The following is a 22135-nucleotide window of genomic DNA, read 5'->3' as shown; positions in this document are numbered from 1 at the left end:
GGCTCGCTTTCAGTCAACCCTATCGTCTCATATTGCGCAATTGGTCCGTTTCAAATGATCATCGAAGCAATAACAAAGGCGTGCGGTTTGACATGTTTCTCAATTTTCATATATTTAAGAAGTAAAACGTAGCTACCCCGCTTGTCAGTTAGAGCAATTGAAAGCTTGCAAATGAGCCGTGCTTTCTTATTTTGAGAACGTTTTATTGAGGTAGTATGATAACAATGTTTGTTGGTTCTGTCCTCGTGTACCGGTTCACAAGAACGGATACAAAAGACCAAACAATACACAACAGCTAACCAACGACTCCTAAACAAAGAAAGAATAATGGTAATTCCCGTGTGAACCGGTACACCAGGACAGAACCTGTTTGTTCAAGGTGCCCTTGTACGAATTCTTTAGTGTACATTACAAAATACCATAATTCTCCAAGAGTCAAAGGTGAGATCAGCTTAAGGAAGAGAATATTTTAAACCACAAAAGTGGCTTGCATATTCGTTAGGGTTCGTGGGACATGTCTGTTTCTCTTACCATTGCATAGCCTGCGAACAGGCTCCCGGCTTGGAGGGCGCGAACCTTCGCGCCCTCCAAGCCGGGAGCTTGTTCGCAGGCTAACCATTGCATTGTTTCGACACCGATTATATAAGCTCGGTCATATTTAGAGGTCAGACGTTGTCACCACATAGGTGTAGATCCAGCATTTTCTATTGTATCAAGGTCGGAACACCGAACAACTAATATGCATTGTGCTCACCGCATGGTAATAGAATATATAACAAGACAAAAGTAGAAAGCGTAAAAAACAGAAAGCAAGATAATCAAACTGTAGTAGCGTGCAGAGCAGGCGTTCTAGTGGTATTTGGGGGAAAATTAGTCATGAACACTAGGTAAGCAGGCCTGTACAGCGACACAGGTAACAATGGTGAAAGGAACAAATGCTGATGGACGAACAAAAGAAGCTGATGAGATATCTGTTGTTTACGTCCACCAACATGGCGGCACTGACTTGGAACTAATCTCTAGAGACACAGGTAACAATGGTGAAAGGAAAAAATGTTTGTGGACGAACAAAAGAAGCGAACGAGATATCTATTGTTTACGTCCTCTAACAAAGCGGCAGTCACGTAACGTGGAAACCACCGATTTCTAGTCAGAATATTTCAAACATCAGTGAATGCTTCACAGGCAGTTGCTTTACTAACATTCATTGTAATGCCTGCATTTTCGAAAAACCCACCATGACCTATGCCCGAGACATTTTCTGCTGGGATGCCACAGTTCCTCAACCGCCTGTCAGTCCTTTGCAGCTTATGACGCAGAGTGGCCAACAGAAAGTCAAACGTGTCGTGCAACATTTTCATCTGACGATAAAAGAATTCTGCAGGGATGTTACGCCTATGAAGATAAATTTCAAACCAAGAACTGCGACATATTCGATCGAAAAGGTGAAAGATTTCCATGAGTCCATGACTCCTGAGATCACATGCAACCTTTCCCTTGAAAAGCGCGCATTAGTTATGGAGTTTATTACCGTGTGATTGACACTTGTGGATAACAAATATTTTGCTGTTTCTCAGTGTGCCCACGCTTAACAAGTTGAAAATGTGGCAGACACATTTTGTCCAGATTTTTGGAAGGGTCAAACAAAATTTGTCCGTCCAGTGCGTTCGGAATAACCGTAGATTGTGCTCACAGTACGGCAGTAGAATATATAACAAGATAAATGTAATCATCTGAGGCTTAGAAAACAGAAAGCAAGATAAAGGCAAACAGTTACGATATGAATGATGTAAAGAGGAAAGCGAGAGCGAGGTACTTTGAAAAAGACATTTGGAATTATTTGTAATAACGAGAACATTACAGTGAAATCAGGAGCAGTTGCATATGGTGAGGAGAAGTAAGAAACTGCATAAACTGGCTTACTGTATTTTGCGAAACGAAACGAAACGAAATGAGTAAACCCGTACTGTATTTTGCGAAACCAGCTTTTCGAAGACTCTAGCGATATACAACTTATTTCTTCCGATTCTTAAATACTATATTCGTAGATACAACTCGATGCAGTGATGATTTGTAAATAAAGAGTTTGAGCCAAATCTCTATATTTACAAATTATCACTGCATCGAGTTGTATCTACGAAAAGTGTTATAAAATCAGAAGAAATAAGTTACATATCATTAGTCTTCAAAGGGCTCGTTTCGCAAATTACAGATTTTCTGTAATTTGGGAAACGGCGCACTTCTGACCTTTTGGCTCAAACTCTGCCAACACGATGCCAACATGATGTGCCAACACGATCAAAGTCACACACTGAGCAGACGTTATCAGCGAAAGCAGAACATTCAGTCAGAAAACGGTTCGTTCATGAGAAGATCAGCTTGCCCACAGCATGGTTTCTGCAGCATTCCGCTTTTTCGCCAAATACCAGATAACCCTCTATGCAAAGAAAAACGAGCTGGAAAAGACCATCGACACAAAGTTATCGGAGGACTGATACTTCTTTAAACGACTAAATTCGTCCACGTTTTTATGAAGGCGAAACCATAATGTTGCTTATAATCAAGTAGCACACGCTGGTACAAAATGGTAAAAGTGGGGGAGCTTTAAAATGACCGGAATAAAGGTAAGGAGACTTAGTGCTTCATATTCCTTGCTTTTATCATCCTTTTCAATTTTTTTCAAATTTTTTCTATAATTTTTCAATTTTTTACGGCACGCGCTCAGTATGATAAATAACCTTTAAAATCACCCACAGTTAATAAAGTACTGCATCAGTATCGCAGTCTTGGGTCAAATCTCGTACAGGTATTTTCAGGCCCTATTTTTTACTACTGCTTAGGTGATGTTCGTTACTGCACCAATCGATTTGTTTCTTAATTTACGGTTTACATACGATTTATGATCTTTGCATAATTATGTTTAGTCAATGACGCGTTGAAATATTGGTAGCGTTTGGCCGGGCCATTTGAGACTCTCGATTCCATTGAAAGTTACTCTTAAAAGATACATTGTACTCCTGACAAATTGCCTAAGAGTTTGATCTCAGCTGTCGGTTAGAAATATATCAACAAGTGGTTATGCGTGTCAACGTTTGTCAATGGGTTAACTATCCAGAATAATCATGGCTGATGATCCCAGGAATATTTATCGCGTTTTCCGAAAATTCGTTCATTGAAACAAGAGCATATTGAGGTGCTTGAAGCTCTTATAGCTGGAGAGGACGTTCTACCAATTTTCCATCCGGCTTTGAAAAGAGCCTCATCTACCATTAGCTATTCGGGAACTGTATCAGCAGCCCGCCTCACGCAATCGAGCGTTAGATATGAGATTTGTGAATTGCTTCGGGGGCCGCCTAGGCAAATTACAAGCACACGCACAGAAAAATCCGTTCTGCGATGGTTCCTTTACCGGCCTGGCTGCCCTTCCTAATTTTCTTCGTAGTGTTGTAAACGCGTTTATCAACACTAGTTACTCTCGATTTCGTTGTATTATATTTTAATGCTCACAGCTGAATCACTGCTTGTGTCTCGAATACAACTCAGCACTCATTACAACCCAACAAGGCTCTCATAAAAACGTCTACGATAAGGTTGCTAAGGAAATACAAATGATGTCATCGCCACGATCGTCTTCAATGCAACGCCAAACAATTTTCACGCACTTCTATATTCCAAACATTACATTTTTCTTTTTCTTTTTTTTTTTTTTTTTTACATGCGCGCCAACAACCTCAGCCCGGCATTACTGGGTTGTAAGATTGTATGGAAGCGCGGGCTGTTTGGCGGCTTAATTCAACTATCCGGCTGTCAACCTATCTTACTTCAAATAGTGTGGATTTAGTGGATCAAAGATGTGGTTTTGGGTATTGGCACCTATTTTAAAAACCCTTAATCCAACATTTTTACGTTGACCTTCGGTCAATTTTGGGAACGTATGCTTTTTATCGATGAATTCCAGTAACTGATGTCCCATACCTAATCTATTATTGTCGGTTAGGCCTACTCTGGTACTCAAGTCGCCGTAACTTTGGGCAATTCAAGAAATATTGGCAGAAAAAACATTCATTTGCGACTTTAGGTTACTATAAGGCTACTGGAAGCGACTTAAAGCAATTTCATTCGATTCAAGTGATAAAATCTTAGTCAGTAACAGTCCCTCCATAATCTTAATTTCAATAAATCATTATGTGGAAAATTTGTTGATATTCTTATATTAGTCAGGGCCCTTTTCTTAAATTTAAAATTTATGTCCCTACGTGCCTATTTTTTTCTTATGGGTTTGTTTGATGTTGGTTTTTGTTTTTGTATTATTACTCTAGACACATAGCCCATGTATTTGCACAGTAACTTTTGTGGTAATTCTGTGTAAGCATTTTTAGCTAAAATGGATGAAATCTGGAGGTTTCGAACAACAGTGAGTCTAATTTGTGGATACAAAAGTAACCAAAATGACTATTGTGTTGATTGCAAGGGATTCTGTAGATATTTTTTTAGTTTATTTACATATATTAATTATTTCACTAAGGTTCAAAAATTGTAAAAGTTGTTATCATGCTTAACTTGTTTCTCATATTTTTTGGCACTTGTACTGTCAATTTTTGCATGGAAGTTTGACAAATCACATGCCTTTCCAACAGAAATAGTTTGATCCTTCTTAGGCACCCAACCGAATTTGATGTTCTTCTGGCTCAGTAAGATAAAACATCCCAATACCATATTGAGAACCATATGCTAAGGTCCTTGGTGAGAGGAATTCCTTTCCAGTCTCTTTAACTACTTTCCCAAGCTGCAGAAAAATTCTGACGTCCCAGTTATGTAGAGTCGAATTTTTATAAAAGATCCTTTTACCACCTTTTATCGGATCAACGGAACCTTCCAAGTATTCACTTGTTTCCACCCCCAGTAACCTCTGTGCTGCTAATTAATTTTAACGTGTATCGCTTTTTGACAACTCGGAGAAGCACACGAAGGCCAAACGAAATGAGGACTAGACGCATAGCTGCGTGAACTCGGGCTTTCAATAACCCACATCTGGAGTTATCTTTAGGGGATTGCCATATTGCCATTGTTACTGTTGTCACGCAATTTCGTCATTGCCAGTCATTGCTTCATAATTTTGTTTTTGTCTTTCATTTTCATTATCTTTTTCCTTTCAGCTCTCGCAACAACCTTAGTTGAACATGTTACAAACTGAATTTTGTAATACCCTCGAGCGTTATACAGTTTTTGAATATTGCTGATGGCCGCTACAAGAGAAGCAGTGCTATCTACAGTTTTAGTATATTCAACTAGAGACATTTGACTTTCATTAAATACCAAGAGGGAATACACATATTTTGACCTTTTTGTGGGTTTAAAAATACATGTCATACAAAAAAGCTGAAAACCACGTCAAAAACCCTGTGCATTCACTGCTATTTCTAACAAGATTGCATTCTTGCGACTCAACAGTCTTTCGTCATTCACTACAGATCATAGGAAATTACTATACCTCACGTTTGTAAGATCACATATTGGCTATGCTAGCGAGATATGGGCTCCCAGTTCGATCGGTGGCTTAAAAAAATAGAAAGTCTTCAACGCAGGGCAACAAAATTCATCTTAAACACGCACTGGCAAGAGGATATTTCTTGTTATAAGCGCCTTTCTCGCCTCAACCTGCTACCGTTAACATACTGGCACGTAGCGAAAGACTTAATTTTCTATTTCAAGTGTCGCGCTCGCCACTACACCTTACCCATAGGTGATTATGTCAGGCCCAAAGGCATCCGTCTTACTCGTCATAGCTTTAATCAAGACGTACTAATTCCTAAGTGCCATACAAAGCTTTTTCAATTTAGTTACTTTAATCGTGTCGCTAAACTCTGGAATACCTTACCTGTATCCACTCGTATTATTAGTTCTCTTAATCAGTTTAAATCTCACGTACTCCAGCGCTATTCGGCTGCTTTTCGTACTAACTATGACGTCACTAACTTTAACACCTGGAAGTAGGCATTTATAGATTATGCTAGCATAATTTTTGGCATAATTCGAGAAAACTAGCATAATTTCTGCCAAGTAGCAATGCTAGCATAATTTGCGCATTTTGATAATTATCAGATCAACATTGATGCTATTATTTGATAATTTTTTGTCTCTAGTCCCAAGTACTTGGTGACCTTAATCGATATTTAAAGTTTTAGTTAAACTAGTAGCATTTGTAGTTGACTGTGAAGCACTGAGCCCGGGTCTAACCTGAACCACATGTTTATTTGAAATTCATTGTGGATTTGTTGCGTTTCTTTCCTGTAGACGAACGGCTTCTAGTTAAAAAATATATATTTTGGACTTATTTGCATTTTTTCAAAGAGTATAATTTAAAAAAACGGTGGCATAATTCGGAAAAAAGAGCATAATGTTAGCATAATTTGGCCAAATAAAAGCAATGCTGCTAGCATAAAATGCCACTTTTACTAGCATAATCTATAAATGCCTACCTGGAAGTCGATCTGCTGCAAATGCAGTAGGTCACGTGATCTTCTATTAGTTGGTAACTGCTGCTATTAGGACTTTCTATCGGCCGCATGAGGGATTTATTCCTATCCTTTTCGTTTTTTCTTTTATTATTTTATATACTTTTTTTATATACTTTTTACATTCTATTGTTTACTTAGTTAGTATTTGTGTATTTCTCGTAAGGGCACACTTAATTTGGAGCCTCGCTCTGTTGTGTGTCCCGCACCCTTGTCCTCCGTTCTCTTCTGTGTCTTGTTCATATGTATATTTTAGTCCTTTTAGTATTGTAAGTATGGTGAAAGCGATTGAAAAAAAAAAAAAGAAAAAAAGATTTTCGAGAATTGATTTGCTGTCAACTGAATTAAACAATATTCTTTCACTGTAATCACTTTTAACATCTAAACTTACTTCAGTTCCACAAACATCAACAGTTTTTGGCAAATCATCTGTCAGTAAATACTTGCTTAAAGATGAATTTTCATATAATCTTTTGCCCTACTGAATAACATTAGATAAGGTGTTTGAATTCCTATAAATACATGATTTTATTACGGAGTAGCAGAGTGAATAGACAGAACCAAAACTTCCTGGTTTCACAGGCATGACTCTAAAAAGGAGTACTACTTTGAACTTTATTTAAGCCCACATTACCTTTACAATAGATAGCAACTGCAGTACATCCTATTGCCAAGACAAAATTGTTAAAATTTTCGGATATAAGTGATTTAAAGGCTCTATCTAAGGAGATACAGTACTGATATCCGTCTATTGTAGCTTCTCGATGAATAGTACCAGTGTAGCTTTCACTGTATTGAAGTTCATAGTCAGTCTCAAACACATTTAAGTGTGGGTAATTCTGTCGACATTAAAAATGGTTGTCTGGTTAACTGAGACAAACTTGAATATTCATTATTGACAGGAGTAGAATTGAACCCTTGTTTGTTATTGTAAGTCAAAGAGCATAAACTCGTTGCAACACATTTTTGTCCTGAATTTTGTCCAAATACCAACTCAATAGCTTGGCTATATGGTGCCGTTATTGTTTTGCTAAGGTCAATGTACACTGGAGTAGGACGAGGGTTTTTCTCTATCTGAACTCAGTTGAAATTTACAATAGTTTGATACGTGTGTCTGACTTTTCTAACGACACATGGGTCTATTACAAGAAAACATTGATAAATACCGACTTGCTCTACAATGGACAATTCATAGAACAATTCAACAAATACTTCTTCTCATGTTGTGTAACTTTAATTAATCTTTCCCTTTTCGTATTAAGCTCACAAACATTCTTTGTAACTCTTCTAACCTTTACATAACGACGTAGCCAAGAGGACTTTGGTATGCTAACCGGGAGGCGGTTAGCTCAATGGATAGAGCGCTGGACTGTTGTGCGGGAGGTCGAGGGTTCGAGCCCCGGCCGGACCAACACTCAAGGTCTTAAAGCAATTGAGAGGAATATGCTACCTTTCTATAACATCAAGAAATGGTTAGATATGCTAGTCCTCTCGGATAGGGACGAATAAATGGAGGTTCCGTTTCCTACAGGGTTCAGTAGGGGTAGGAGACGTTAATTTCCCACGCACGAGATTACTGTGTGAGGGATGTCCTCCCCTGGAGTGGGATGGGTCAGTTAGGATTAATTGTAAAGCGCTGTTGATCTGTCCGTAAATAGCGCTCTATAAGTGATAAATTGTAAATTGTAATTGTAATGCTTGGACGAATACGCTCATCAACAAATTCCTTCAGTTTTCTGCCCTTTCTTCTGCATAAGACGTTTCAGAATAGCTTCTGGTTTTCTTCTGGGTTCTCGATCACGTCTAAATACACGGTTGTGTTTACATGTAAATATAATATGAGATAGCTCGTTTGATGTAGCAGGTTTCGTTTGATATTTCTCGATAGAAGGTTCACTCTTAAAGGATCGCTTGTAAATTGATCTCTCGTAAAGTTCGCCAACCGACCCGTTCCCAATACGCTCCAAAAGTTTTAGTGTGGGTCTACCGCGAATGGTGTGCGACTTTGTATGTATATATTGAGCGCAATAGCCATCAAATTTCTTTCGCGTACATAAAGCAAGGAATTGTCCATGAAGGGAGCCATTTCTTCACCATGTGCTCTGGGGCTCATTTTAAGTGTGCGCTTACACTTCACGCATGCGCTGTAGTGGAATTACATTTTGTGACTGAACGTAAAAAAAAAGAGACAAAAAAATGAAGCCGAGTTTATACTTCGGGCGTTTCCTTCGGAAAGCCCGAGTAAAAATTAGTCGTACAATCATACTCGAACTGCTTTTAATTAAAGTTAGCTTGAACACACAAAACACTTTTTTCATATAGACATGAAATAATCTTATGCCTCATTTAGCTCACAAAAAATATCGTTACACCATGCTTCGAAGTGAGGAGCGGGACACCTCGCGGGTTTCCCTTCTTTTAGTCCGTGCCGCGAATGTTCGAGCTCTCCCCGCCGTTAGGCCCCCCAAGTACACCCATACTTCTTTTAAATGCTAAACCGAAAAAATTCGCTACCTTGTCGGACATCCAACAAAAGAGTCCATTGAGTTCCGAAAATTCCCCTTTTTTTATTCTGATAATATTCTTATAGGCTTTCTCTCCCTCTCTTTCACACTCTTCCACTCTCACTTTCTGGTCTTTCTCATCTAAAAACTATGATACGATCCCATTGTTCTCAAAGTCCATGTCACCTTAACATATAAATCAACCGGAAATCGGTCAACGTTTAACAATCTCCCACACCTTGAATTGTGTCGCTGGAACAATTTGTTCTTTTGCAATACAAGCAGGTAGCCAGTCAATAAACACAAGGTGGGCGGTACCGGTGGGTGTGGATTGGAAAGATCGCAGGCCAGAATGACAATCCACTCCACGAGGTAAAGGCACGTAAGTGTTGTTTTCATCGAAGCGGTCCCTCATAGTTGCTCAACATCTCTTGACTTTGTCAACCAATAGCTTATGCAGGTGCGCATGCAGGCTCTTGTGCGTATGTTCATGTTCAGTTTAGCTACGAGACAAAACCAAGTCACGTAATCAAATATTGGACTAGCGGCCATGTTTGATGTAAAAAGGTTTTTCTCGGCGTAGAAGACCCGAAAAAGCATTTCGACATTACGAGTCTTAGCCCTTTGTTAAGAAGGCTGTGAGCAACTGCCTCCGTCAAATTTTTATATTTAATAAGAAAACTGTTACTGAAATGAATAGGAAATTTCTTGCATTTATCATGACATTAAACTAGTAAAGGAACAGGACTGTCCTAAACGTTTTCATCTGACACTCTTCTCCTACATCATGCCTGGCTAAGGTATATTTTGTTGGAACAGAAGCAATTCCAGGTGGATACCATACCTCAAATCCATTATTGTTTGTGATACTAATTCCGTTCCTATCTGCTAACATGCCAACGTACACATCGTCCAGTCGAAAGAACGGAGAAGATGAGAACGTGTCAACAAATGCACAAACAACGTCGTGAGATAAAGTGTCCAAAGCCGGGACAAACCATCCGGATACCCTATCTCGTTATGTTCCTCGTAAGGTACTTTCCATTTCCCTTCCCTGAAGACCTGATTGTTCCTGTAATGATTGTCGGCGTAAAGCTTTTCCTTGGGCGAGTTGGGCGCACTCAAAAAGGAAAGAACTCTTGGAATATGCACAAACACGTCGTCGTCTAGCTTCAAAAGAAACGAGAAATTGCAATACGTTACTGCCCATTCAAAGCCCATTTGTATCTTTCGAGTTTGATTCCAGAAGGTGGTCGTACTAGCTATTTCGCACAATTTCTTTATGAGCTTTATCTTCCTTTAACAATGCGTCTGATACAGCTCCATCTCGAGTTTGAGCGACAAGAAAAATCGTTGTCCATCTTGGATGAGAGGCTTTTTCGAAAGCCCATATCTTAATTGCGGATAGTATTCCTCCTTTTAAAATTAGCGGAGCGGATGAGATAATTATATGGGGATCGTAATGTCTCATACAAGATCTCCTGGTTGTAAGAAATGTTGTGTGCTTAACATGCGTCGAAATAAAAATTGTTGTTAATGATCCTGTTGACATTTTCGCGATTGTTGCTGGTCTTCGTAATTTGATCTTCTGCAGCTTTTGATCAATTTCCTCTCCTGAAGCATGATGGGAGAAGATATTCTTCCATACATAACCTGGCTTGAAAGATACACAAGTTGCAACCCCAAGGAATACTGCTAACAAAATCTTCGTAGTCTGTTGTCTGGCTATTCTTTTCGAAAACGAAAAATAATAGTAGCAAAGGTACGCGAACAGAGTGGATATGAAACAGACCTGCATTTATATGCAATCGAGACGACGATATTATTGTCATGATTAAAATGATAATAGCTTTATCAAAATTCAGAGAGGTGGATTCCATACGAGCAAAACTTTTTGTTAAGTTTTTCTTCCGTATCTATTGTTTAAACGATTTAATCAGTACCTATTGTTATTTTAGTTATTAACTTCCAACTACTGCCTTATGATATTCCTAAAAAATTGCATTCATTCCAAACTTGCATTGCTAAGGCAAAATAAGAGTTTACTGGTAAAAATGTCAACATAAAAAGCAACCATTTGGAATTCAATCATTCAAATACTTGAGAACGATAAATAGTCAAAATGTGAACATTTAAAAAGAGAATGATAATAATAAAAAGAAACTTGTTAAGGAATGTAAGTCTATTCGCTTTCTGTTGTTTGGATGTCGATGTTCTCGATGTCGCACGGGACTCTTAATAGTCCTTGAGCCTCACAGCTACAGTAGAGCGGATCTAAAAAGTGAGAAAGATGTTTTCGCTCTAATCCATGAGATTGTCTCCACATAACTCGTTCCTTTCTTACTTAAAATCAACTCAGCTAGTCAGTAATGGTACCTGCCGCATTCTTTTTCCATTCCTCCGGTTGTGGTGGAGATCAGTGACGTAAACTTATCATGTTCAACTTCAACAACTCTGTCCTCATATAGACGCTCCTCGTTTTCGTGCATTTTTTAAATTGATTGAGGTTCTAGGTCTTGATATGAATCTGCGTTTGGGTGACATGCCCTCTCGTCCAAAAAGGTAGATCGTTTTCTTTCCCAAAATCTACGTGGATTAATGTCCAGTCTTGCCTCCGGGGCTTTGTTTGTCCCTCTACTTAGTCGTTTGCCTTAATGTCTTGCAGCACGGGTTCTGTCTAAACATTATGGTGGTGAATTACAAACCCCCACATTACAGATCATGGCATGGTCACATGTAAAGGTTTCGCCGTAAACGCATGTGCGCAGTGTAGCTTGATAGCGTCTCCAAACTCCCTTGTTTAGGTTGAAACCCATTTCTTTCATCGGCGCCACCGACAGCGAAATGGATGCTCCTTTTTCTCCAGCCAGATCTAGAGTACTTAATACTTTTGTTGGTAATGTGCTCTTCAGATGATCAACTGAGTTTTTAAGTGCTTTTTCTCTCTCAGTTCGGGCTGCTTGTTTGGCTGCACGCGCGTTGAAGTCTTCTGGTAGCTAACGTGTTTGGGAAACGATGTTCTCGAATAATGGCCTGGTTACTTTCACTGACGATTGATACTCACGATTTGCTTCATGGCTGGGGCTCGTGATTCCAAGGCGACCATGAAGCACTGACAAAGCAATAATATCCCGCTCACTTGAGCTGCAGCTACCTTCCGTTTTTGTTGGAATAAAGAAATTTGGTATTACATTTTCCAGTGGCTCTAGAAGATCCTAATGTCAGTCAGCGTCCTGAAGAAATGGGGCCAGCGGTGTTTTATGCCAAAGGTGAAAGCGGCATAGCATGCCCGAGGCTGTGATAGTGCAAACTTAGCTAGCTTGGCCACTTCTTCTGTGCGGCTCGTGAGTTTGTTAGTGGTGTGTTCGTTCAGAAATGCTGTTGAGCCTTCTACCACCCCCTGATTGCTGTGTCATCTGAGTTTACATTAATGGGCGTGTCTTTGAAAGGTTCCCTCACGAGTGCTTCCTTTTCGGGTTTAGCAATGATGCAGCACTTCTTAGTTAAGGAATTACCCCCAGCTCTTAAGTTCTTTTACGGATCCAATACCTCTCGCATTATCCGCAAACCAGCATTGCTTTCGAGCTGGAATTCGACTGCAGGCACGTTATGTGGGGTTGGATGCTTAAAGCATAAAAAGTCATGGCGAGCAGGATCACCTTGACGGTCGTACCATCTACACGGACACGAGCTCTTTATCATCAATGATAAATAATCGTGTTGTCTGTTTTTATGTGCTTATCGCGTACGCTGCAGTCGTTGGACAAAGGACTCTGATTACCTAAGAGCAGTAAAATACCATCATTCAAACACGCGATCTATCTAAAATTTGTCGTTTTAATGTCAAGCATCTGTGTACAGATTAGGGTACCAGTATTGCAAGGTGTATTTACAAAATTATCGGTTTATTTCCCTCTCTAACCAAGTTTTGAATTCATCATCCAAGTGGCAAAAACTATTTGTGCGACTGATTTAAACGCTGAAGAGGAAATGATTAGCGCAATCAACATTAAAACTATAACGGAATCGTATTAGAATTTAATTTTTTGGCGCTTGCGTAAAAAAAAATGTACTTATTGACCAAACGGCCCCGACCAAACTTAGTCAATAACATTTTTTTTCTACAAGCCTCGAGTGTTGACAATTTCAACTAAAATAGGATGCGATAGAAGGGCACACGAGATCGAACACAAAAGAATTCTCTAAGTAAAACTTTCCCTTTATTTTTGCGATTTTGGATAATTTTTTCCCTGCGGTTTGCGCTCTCTAATAGACCCCAAGACCCACTCTTGCGTTTTCCGACAATTCGCTTGAAGCTCTTATAGCTAGCAAAGGAAGTTCTACCGATTTTCCATCCGGCTTTGAAAAGATCGTCATTTACCATTATTTTATGATTGTTTTTATGGTCAGTGGCTCTTAAAGTAAAGTTATGTGGTAATTAATCATTTTGGACGTGACCAGACTACTTTACACTAAAAGCTGAGTTGTTCTTCAGTGTATCGTGCAATGATCGCACTTTAAATGTAAAAAATAATGCCCCTAAGTAACTGAGTTAATTGTCCTGCTAGACCACAGTTTTATATTACATCTCTTTTACAGTTTATCCTCAGGTGGATCAAGCGTATTGTACGTAATTTTTAGGGTCTGACAATCATTAACGGGAATACCCAACATATTAAGATTGAATTTCAAGCGTAAGCGTGTGCCGTATTAAAAGGAAAGGTTCTAAAAAAGAGGGAAAATATAAGAAGGACGATAAAAGCGAGGAATGTTACGAATTAAGTCTCTTTACCATTATTCCGTAGCCACGTTGTCACTTACGGTCTTTTTAACGCTATTTTGGCGACTTCCTTTAGGCCGCGTTTTGTGCTACTATAACAGCATATGTATTTAATATGATTTATTATTGAAATAGTAAGAAAGTTGCTTGCATTTATTACGATTCTGAACTACACAGGGAACAGGGTTGTCTTGATGCCTGACGTAAGTGTAATTTGTTAGAACACAATCAAATCCACGTGGACGCGATACTTTAAAACCTGCGTTGTGCACGGTATGCTTATACCAGTTTTATCTTTTAGCATGCAATCGTAAACATCATCCGCGGCAGCGGCGGTACAAACTCCTGAATAACTGGCATAAAACTTTATTCAAGACCGCAGAAAACGTTATGTCTAACGATTCGAAGTTTGTCCAAGAAGTTTGTCAAAGAAAGAGTCACGTACGCATATTCAAATTTCCCTCACGTAAACCGCGTGACGTCAATAAACACTGAACGTTCCAGAGCGTAAAGGAAACTAAAAATAAACCTTTCGTTTACGGTAAAACGCGTCTTGAATAATATCACCAATGATTGACGTTGTCTTTTGTACTTAAAATATACACGATATTTGTTTAGAATGTAAAGTCTGTAGAGGATCTGAGTTATGATATATGCTCTTCATCTTTATGTGGTACAAAAAAAATCGTCAGCTCGGACTGAACTATAAAATGTAAACATGGGAAGTTTAAAGAATACTGAGTGCAAGAAATTTTTATAAGCAAAAAGGGATCACCGGCAACAAGCTTGAAAAATGTAAACTATCGAACTTATTCAGTAATAATGTATTTTAATGTGCTCTATCTAAAGTTTGTTGGCTTAGAATTATTCACGACATACTTCCGTTGAAGGGGTACAATTGTTGAGACTAGGTAAAAGGCCGATTGGCTTAACAAAAGCTCCACGGTTTTTTCTGTTTTGATTTTTTTTTTTAATTTGTAAACTAATTTTTCTTAAGTGTTGCAGGCCTGCTTCATGACAATTAGCTCGTTAGAACTTGGAAGAGAACTGGCTATATTAATATGTTAATTGTCTTTAATATAATTCATTTTGGGCAAAATAAATTCACCGAACAATGAAAAATTACTGATACATTTCTCAGGTTTTAAAATGTAATTGCGGTTGTCATGATATATATCTACAAAATTTGCAATTTAAAGCTTGCAAATGCGCTGTGCTTTCTTCTCTTGTAAACGGTCTATTAGATGTATCACGAAAACAAAGTTTGGTCACGGTTTCCTTGTTAGAAAACGATGTTTGGTGACGGTTCCCTTGTAAGAATTCTTTAGTGTGCATAAGATATTGTAGTTCTTCAAGAGTCAAGGGACAGATCAGCTTAAGGAAGAGGGTGTTTCCAACCACAAAAATACATGTTTCCTACGATTCGTGAGACGTTGTGTTTCTCTTACGAATGGAGCGGAGGCATTGCATGGTTTCAACACTATTATATAGCCAGTGACGTATTAGAGATCTGACGTTGTAACCACATGGGCGTAGATCCGGTCAATTTTTGTCGTATCAAGGTAGGAACACTAAACAACATGCTAACACTGTATTTGAAGCACGGGAATAGATTGGCGAGACAAATGCAATTTGTAGTGAACGAAACGACAGCAAGATAACCAAACAGTTATGATATGAATGAAGTAAAAAGGAAAGCGAGAGCGAGGTACTTTGAACAAGAGATTTGGAATAATTTGTCGAAGCAGAACTCTTTCGAAGACCGCCGATTAAATCTGAAATGCAACAAGCTGGGAAAGGACGAGAACACTGCAGTGAAGTCATGGAATCAGGAACAGTTGCTTATGGTGAGGAGAAATAAGAAACTGCATGGACTCTTAAATGGTTCACCTGACCATTTTACTCTAAAAAACAATCACCTTATTCCACCTTCAACATATCTGAGTCTTCCATCGCTAGGCACGCAACAACGTTCACGATCAACATCTTCGAGTGCCCAGGAGAGTACGGATATTTTATCACGATCTTGGGAGCCAACACGACCAAGATCACATACTGAGCAGATGTTGTCAGCGAAAACAGAACACTCAGTCAGAAAACAATCCGTCCAAGAGGAGATCAGCTTGCCTACAGTTTCTGCTGCAAAAGTCCAACAGACTACGCATTCCGCTTTTCCACAAAATGCCACTGTATTAAGCAAAGAACCCTCTATGCAAAGAAAAACAAACTGGACAAGACCATCGATACAAATTCATCAGAGGAGTGACATGATTTCTTTATACGACTAAATTCGGTCTATATCAAAAGAGATTTCTTAAGACAAAAAATTGTAAAAACAAACGATAAAATCCGACGTTTCGGAGTAGTCATGACTCCATTATCAAGTAAAATATAAAAGATCATGCAAACTGCAGCATATAAAACGCTTTATATGTTGCAATTTGCATGATCTTTTATATTTTCCTTGATAATGAATTCGGTCTATGTTTTCATATCAAGGAGATTAAGTCGCTCTAGGAATCCATCTAGTAGATGGACGTATATCAGCTTGAATGTTTTGTAGTAAAGATTACTATCACATATAGAGCAGTCATGGATGAAACGGAAAAACAAATATCCTTTTAACAGTGGAATGTGGGTTTAAATATTGGACCCTATAAAAATAATCATGAAACAGTGAAGTAACATAACAAGAAATGACTACCTCACAGTAAAAGAGAAGAAAAAGCGAACTTAATTCTTATTAATGGCATTCACAGTATTAGTCCTTTGCTTACCTGAATAGTGGACTGCCACCTAAGTTTCTACGGATCTTCGATTGGATTGAATTAAAAGAGTTAACGCTACCTCGGCCAGAAGATTTAGAGTATATCACTTGTTAAGTGATATACTCAAGTCCTTCGGACCATGGAAAAACAACTCCATTCACGGTTATGGGGCCTATTCAGGTGATTACAACATTAAAACCAACCATTACTGTGTTGGATTCGCTAATCATTATTATCTATCTATCTCTCGACACGCTTTTTTTTCCTTGCTTTACTTTTTGTTTTGTTTTTAGGTTTGTTTTCTTTTTGTTCTTCTTTTGTTCTTCTTTCTGTCCTTCTTCATCGTGTCGCTGATTTGAAAACGTGAGAGGGCGACCTAACTACTTTTGCACAACCGATTTTCAGTCTAAATTTTCTACGTTCATGCTCATTCGCAGCTGATCTCCACAATCATTTCATTACTACTCGACTTCTCTTGGTTAGAATGCTACATCTAGTAGTCGGTATCTTTCTCTGTAGGGCAGTTCAATGTTCAAGCATGAAAACGAGATAAATAGGTTTGAAATGCAAAATGTTGAAGGCGCACACAAAGTTTCCATTATCACAGACTACCTGTCTCGTTCATATTTGACTCACACTAAATCAGTTAGACGATTTGGGTTAAGATATCTATAGCGTGATAGTTGATACATATAGCCTCGCTGTGATTAATTACCAAAATATGAAGTAATTGATATCATTTAGTAATAATCTGCGTTATATGTTACAGTGACAAAATTAGAATAATCTGCCATTGCAGAAGAAAACAACCAGTAAATAAATATCACAGGCTGGTTCCTCGAAAACTGAAAAGGAAGAGTATAGAAATACCACGGCTCAAAGCCTTTCCTTGTAAGTAATCCGTTTCTATTGTAGTTCCTGGTCCCAGCTAGAGATGGAGGTACCTAAACGAGTTCTGAAACCGCATTTGAGATCATGTAGGACACATAGTATATTAACGAAAGCTCAAAATAGGCGATGGACATTGAAACAATTTTTTATTCATGAGAATTGAAAACGGAAACAACCAAACAAACACTATGGCAACCCTAACTACATATTACTTCCTGAAACATCCAAGTCGCGGTCATCCAAGTGTAAATGGAGCTTTCACCCCCATCGCGCGTGCAAATCCACACGCTCGATCTTTCCAATAAAGATTTGAACACGTCATCTAACAAAAACTTGACGTGGATTTTTAAAACAGGGTAATCGGCTTTTCAGAAAAATTGAAAAAAGACCTTATTCTATACCAAGCGGAGGACGCAAAAACGTGTTCCTTGAGGTCGTCTCTTAGCATACACGTTTTTGTGGTTAAATCCGGTACAGCTTAAGGGATTATGACATGAAATGGAAGAAAAGAATCACTCAGTCGTTAAAACAATCAACCACCAGAATACCTGGAGTGATTTCTTTTCAATTGCGTTAAAACAGTCGAACAATGCTCGCAAGCCACCTGTTCTGTGATTCGTGTATTTAACAATGAATGTTTAACTGAATATCAAAGTCCTTCCATTCTAATCGTAATTGTTTGCTTTGATCAAACACCATGTCGTGACCTCTGCATAAAGTCTGACATTCGTGTGAAGTTCCATCACATCTCAACTGATTTGAAAGCAAACACATCCGTGACAATACCGTGCCGGCACAAGTACAGAGAAAAGTTAAAAGTTGTATATAATTTGACAGAGGCAAAGAGGAAGCAATGAGGAATATAAGGACGGAAACTCCAGTTCCTCAGTCTTCGCAACTCGAAGAACTGCCAAATCCTTATAGTATGGCTCTAAGACGATCATCATCCTCATCATATCTACCTTCATTGCGCGAGAGTTCTTCGGATTGTAACGCACTGTCAAGAATTGGAACACCCCCTGCTTTTACAGAGATTGAACAAGGAAAAACCGAAATTGTAGCGCTTGTGGGGTCGCCTTCTCATTCAAGACGAGGGAAGTTATTCAAATCAGCTTTAGAGAGAAGAAGCTTGCACGAAAACTCTCGGCTTCCAGATCTTATCAGGAGAGACTCAAAAGAGAATGTCCAACCACTGCCAGCACCTTCGTCTGAATGGGTAAAAAGATTACATCGTCCACAACAATACGAACTTACAAGGACAACTTCACACCCAGTCATTTCTAACGCGGAAAATTTTTCTCCGGTCACAAAGCAGATGAACTATGCAAGGTCTAAGAGCTTGCCTCGACTCAAAAATGGAAACGCTTCACACACTGGACCCGAAGACAAACATTCAGCTGACCTCAGAAGACATATCGAAAAGGAGGAATCGGACTACGATTTATTCACGACTAAAGCTGTAATTTTGGAGCGCTTCTTGAACAGTCAGAGCTAGGTCTATAGATACATATATTTTATGGAGCACTCTCCAATTCGAGGATAAGGTTTTTTACGTTATATATATTTTATGTATTTCAGTAATATAAACTTTGAGATGAAATTTTGGCGTTTGTAAATTATTTCAAATGAGTGGGAAAGCTTTACACATTAATGCATTGGTATTTTGCTATTAAAAAGATTCTTCTTGGTCTGTTGAAAGGAAAAGAACTGAACTCTACTATGACAACCGATTTGACTTGATGTAAAATATTGTGTGAAAATATTTTTATGATTTGAAATTCAAAGAGAAAGCTATTGTAAATGTTGGGGGCGCATTTTCTAATAAATGTTCAGAACTAAGTCAATATTTCGTTTTTGTTGCTTACTTAAGCCTATTGAGTTTTCCTTTTTTTTTTTGCCAGTACGCGTTTGTCCCTGTATTGCGATCAAATCAAAGTTCAGTTACCGGGTGGGTGATGATACTGTTTGGTGTAAATGGACATCGCTTCGGTTTTCAGTGGGAAACCGGTTGGTTCTCGGAGAAAGCCACGGTTCAAAAGGATTTCCATCCAAAAAAAAAAAAAAAAAAGGAAAGAAAGAAACAGAAAAGGAAACAACACTTTGATATTAAAATGGATCCCGACGCTGTCTAAATTTCACTTTGAATCGATATTTATTGAACCACTTCTAATTTGGAAAACGGGTGTTCGATTTCGTGACCTTACCTTCAGTCACGTTCTTTAAGAAAAAAAAAAACTATTTTTAGCTCAGGGGAGGTTTAAATTAAACCTGTTATAGTTTGTCCTTTTCGTTTCATCGATACATCCAAAAAATTTATCAATTGAAATGAAAATCTATTAGCCCTTTATGTGCAATTCATCAAAAAAATGCATTTTATAAGAATTCGGTATCTCAAGTGACAGAATGTCAGGCAGTTGTGGCGGCTGCATTTTTCATATTTTGTAGTTGAAATTAAGACATGCTGGTTGCTGGCATTAGACAAAGTTATTATCTGAGCGTATTGTTTTTCTTTCATCGGAAACATGTTATCTACCGACCTTTAGCTCTCGATAAATCATAGATATTTGGATTACTGCAACTTTGCACGTTTTTTCGTTTGAGTACGTGCTCCGGTTTTTTTTTTTTTTTCAGCAAGGCAAAGGTCATCTTAAAACAATGTCCTTAAAACGCGTTTATAGAATATTTCAAAGACGCTTGCGCTTGCATCAATGATTTTCTCTCCAAAACAATTATTTGCTAAACAAACAAACGTCTGGTTTCCTATACCAAGAGGGGTTGCCCGCATTCCATAATATTAGTTGCGTTTTAAATTGGACCCGCCGTTTACCTAATTAAGTGTCTTATCTTATCTTGCTCTAAATTGTGACGTATCACTTGTGCATATTTTCTCTTTTGTCGATGTTTAATGTCTTTTAAACAGCTAAAGGTTTCCACTCTTTTTAAACTTACTTTAATCTTTATAATTTTAGCCTATTTTGCTTAAAGGTTTTCGCGATTTCTAGTCTGCGTTTTAAGACCTTCCGGAGCTGAGAAAATCGAATGTTGTCAGTTTTTCATATCCAATCAAACAATATTGCGAATGAAAGAACGCGATAAAAAGAATCTTGTTCCATCCGACCTAAAGCGCTGAGTCAAATGTAACTTCTGCTTTTTACATTTGTGCAGACCAAATCATTCAGGCTGGCAAAGAACACCTTTCGATAAAAATATTTCTCTTCATGTATAAATGATTAAGAAATTTTACGAAATTGGACCAAAAAATCAAAACCAAGATCCTTTTGAAGCTGTTCTTTGACACATGTCCTGACTCATCATATTGAACGAGTTCGTGACGTTAGTCAATGGTAAGATAATCGTGAAGCTCTTACTCATCTGTGGTTGTTCGAATACTGATATTTTAAAATGGCCCAAGAATTATTAATCGATTTTTTTTTTATTGGAGTTAATTGTGAGTGTTTGCAGATAGAAAAATAATAAAATTATGTATGAGTTACCTCAAGCGAAGTTTTTAATTTGCTCGCGGTCATATCAGCTCGTGAAAGAATTTGCTTAGCTGATATGGTCAGTGCACCTGCTGAGCGGTAAATTAATTCTCAATTTTAAAATCCACTATCGTATTATGAGACATATACAAAGAGGACGTTTTAGTCACGCTTTAGCTAAGAACCATATTTTCCCTTGGTTTTTTTTTTTTAAACACATCTTCCTATCTGATGTGTTCATTTAATGGGCATGAGCCATTACGCAATACAAACTGCTTAAATTTCTGTCCTTTAAAATCAGGACAACGTGACAGCGTTTACCACACGTTTCCTTAATTTTGAGTGTTTTGAGATATATCCTCGTCATTGTGTTTACGTCATTGTGTTTCACAGAGTGCCCGAGACTTAAGGTAAATGGAAAAGTAGCTAGGCAGAATTAAGCTTTTATCCCGGTAATAGAAATTGCATCGTGTTTAATTTCATTAGAAGAAAGATATGAATTCAGTTCATTGTTATTTTAAAATTACTGAGTCATGTCAGCATGTGAGCATTTCGCAATTGTTTCATTTCATTTTCGTCCTACGTAAAAGAGAGACCACTTTTTTTTACGGTCACGATCGGTCACTGACATTACCAACCAGCCGCATTACATAGACTAAAGCTTCTGTTGCTCTGCTAAAAGTAGTCAGATTGAGCGATACAGAAGTACCATATCTCTTGAAATATTATCAATAATAATAATAATAATGATAATAATGAAACACATCTAAAGCTCTTCCTTTGGTTTTCATTGTTATCTTCCCACTGAATGACGTTCTCAGTTTTCTAAAACGTTTACTCAAAGAAGAGAATCATCCGCGTGTACTAGATCGTTCACCAAGAGGGCCAATAAATTGAATAACCTTGCATTATTTCCTTTCTCCGGAAAGGGATGTACAGGGGCTAAATCACGCATTTCTCGGTTGATTTATGCCAAGTCAGAATAAAATATACTGAATACTAAGTTTATCCCTTTTTATCAGCAGTTCTGTATGCCCTCTCCACATAAAGCTATTCATGGTCTGTTTTCCGACACTATGTACTCCTGAAGCAGCAGGCCGGCTCTTTCAGTCGGCGTCTTGGCTAGCTAGAATTCTGCATGCACTAGAAAATAGAGGGGTGCTATCCGTTTCCTCAAATTCTCAGTTTTGAACAA

The 22135-nt window shown here is 38.3% G+C and overlaps 1 protein-coding gene and 1 pseudogene across 1 annotated transcript; one reads left to right on the top strand and one right to left on the bottom strand.

Annotated features, from left to right (window-relative positions):
* Positions 1 to 6803: 6803 nt before the first annotated feature.
* Positions 6804 to 17754, bottom strand: LOC148736323 (beta-1,3-galactosyltransferase 5-like; annotated as a pseudogene).
* A 268-nt stretch (positions 17755 to 18022) lies between these two features.
* LOC111335079 (uncharacterized) lies at positions 18023 to 19302 on the top strand. The gene has a single exon (XM_022940925.2). It carries the CDS (start codon positions 18312 to 18314, stop codon positions 18951 to 18953), a length of 642 nt encoding a protein of 213 aa, XP_022796660.1. The 5' UTR covers positions 18023 to 18311; the 3' UTR covers positions 18954 to 19302.
* Positions 19303 to 22135: the final 2833 nt, after the last annotated feature.

Source organism: Stylophora pistillata, chromosome 3, assembly GCF_964205215.1.
Source record: "Stylophora pistillata chromosome 3, jaStyPist1.2, whole genome shotgun sequence".
NCBI lineage: Eukaryota > Metazoa > Cnidaria > Anthozoa > Scleractinia > Pocilloporidae > Stylophora > Stylophora pistillata.
The sequence above is the reverse complement of the archived record's forward strand: the minus strand, read 5'-3'. Positions and strand labels throughout refer to the sequence as shown.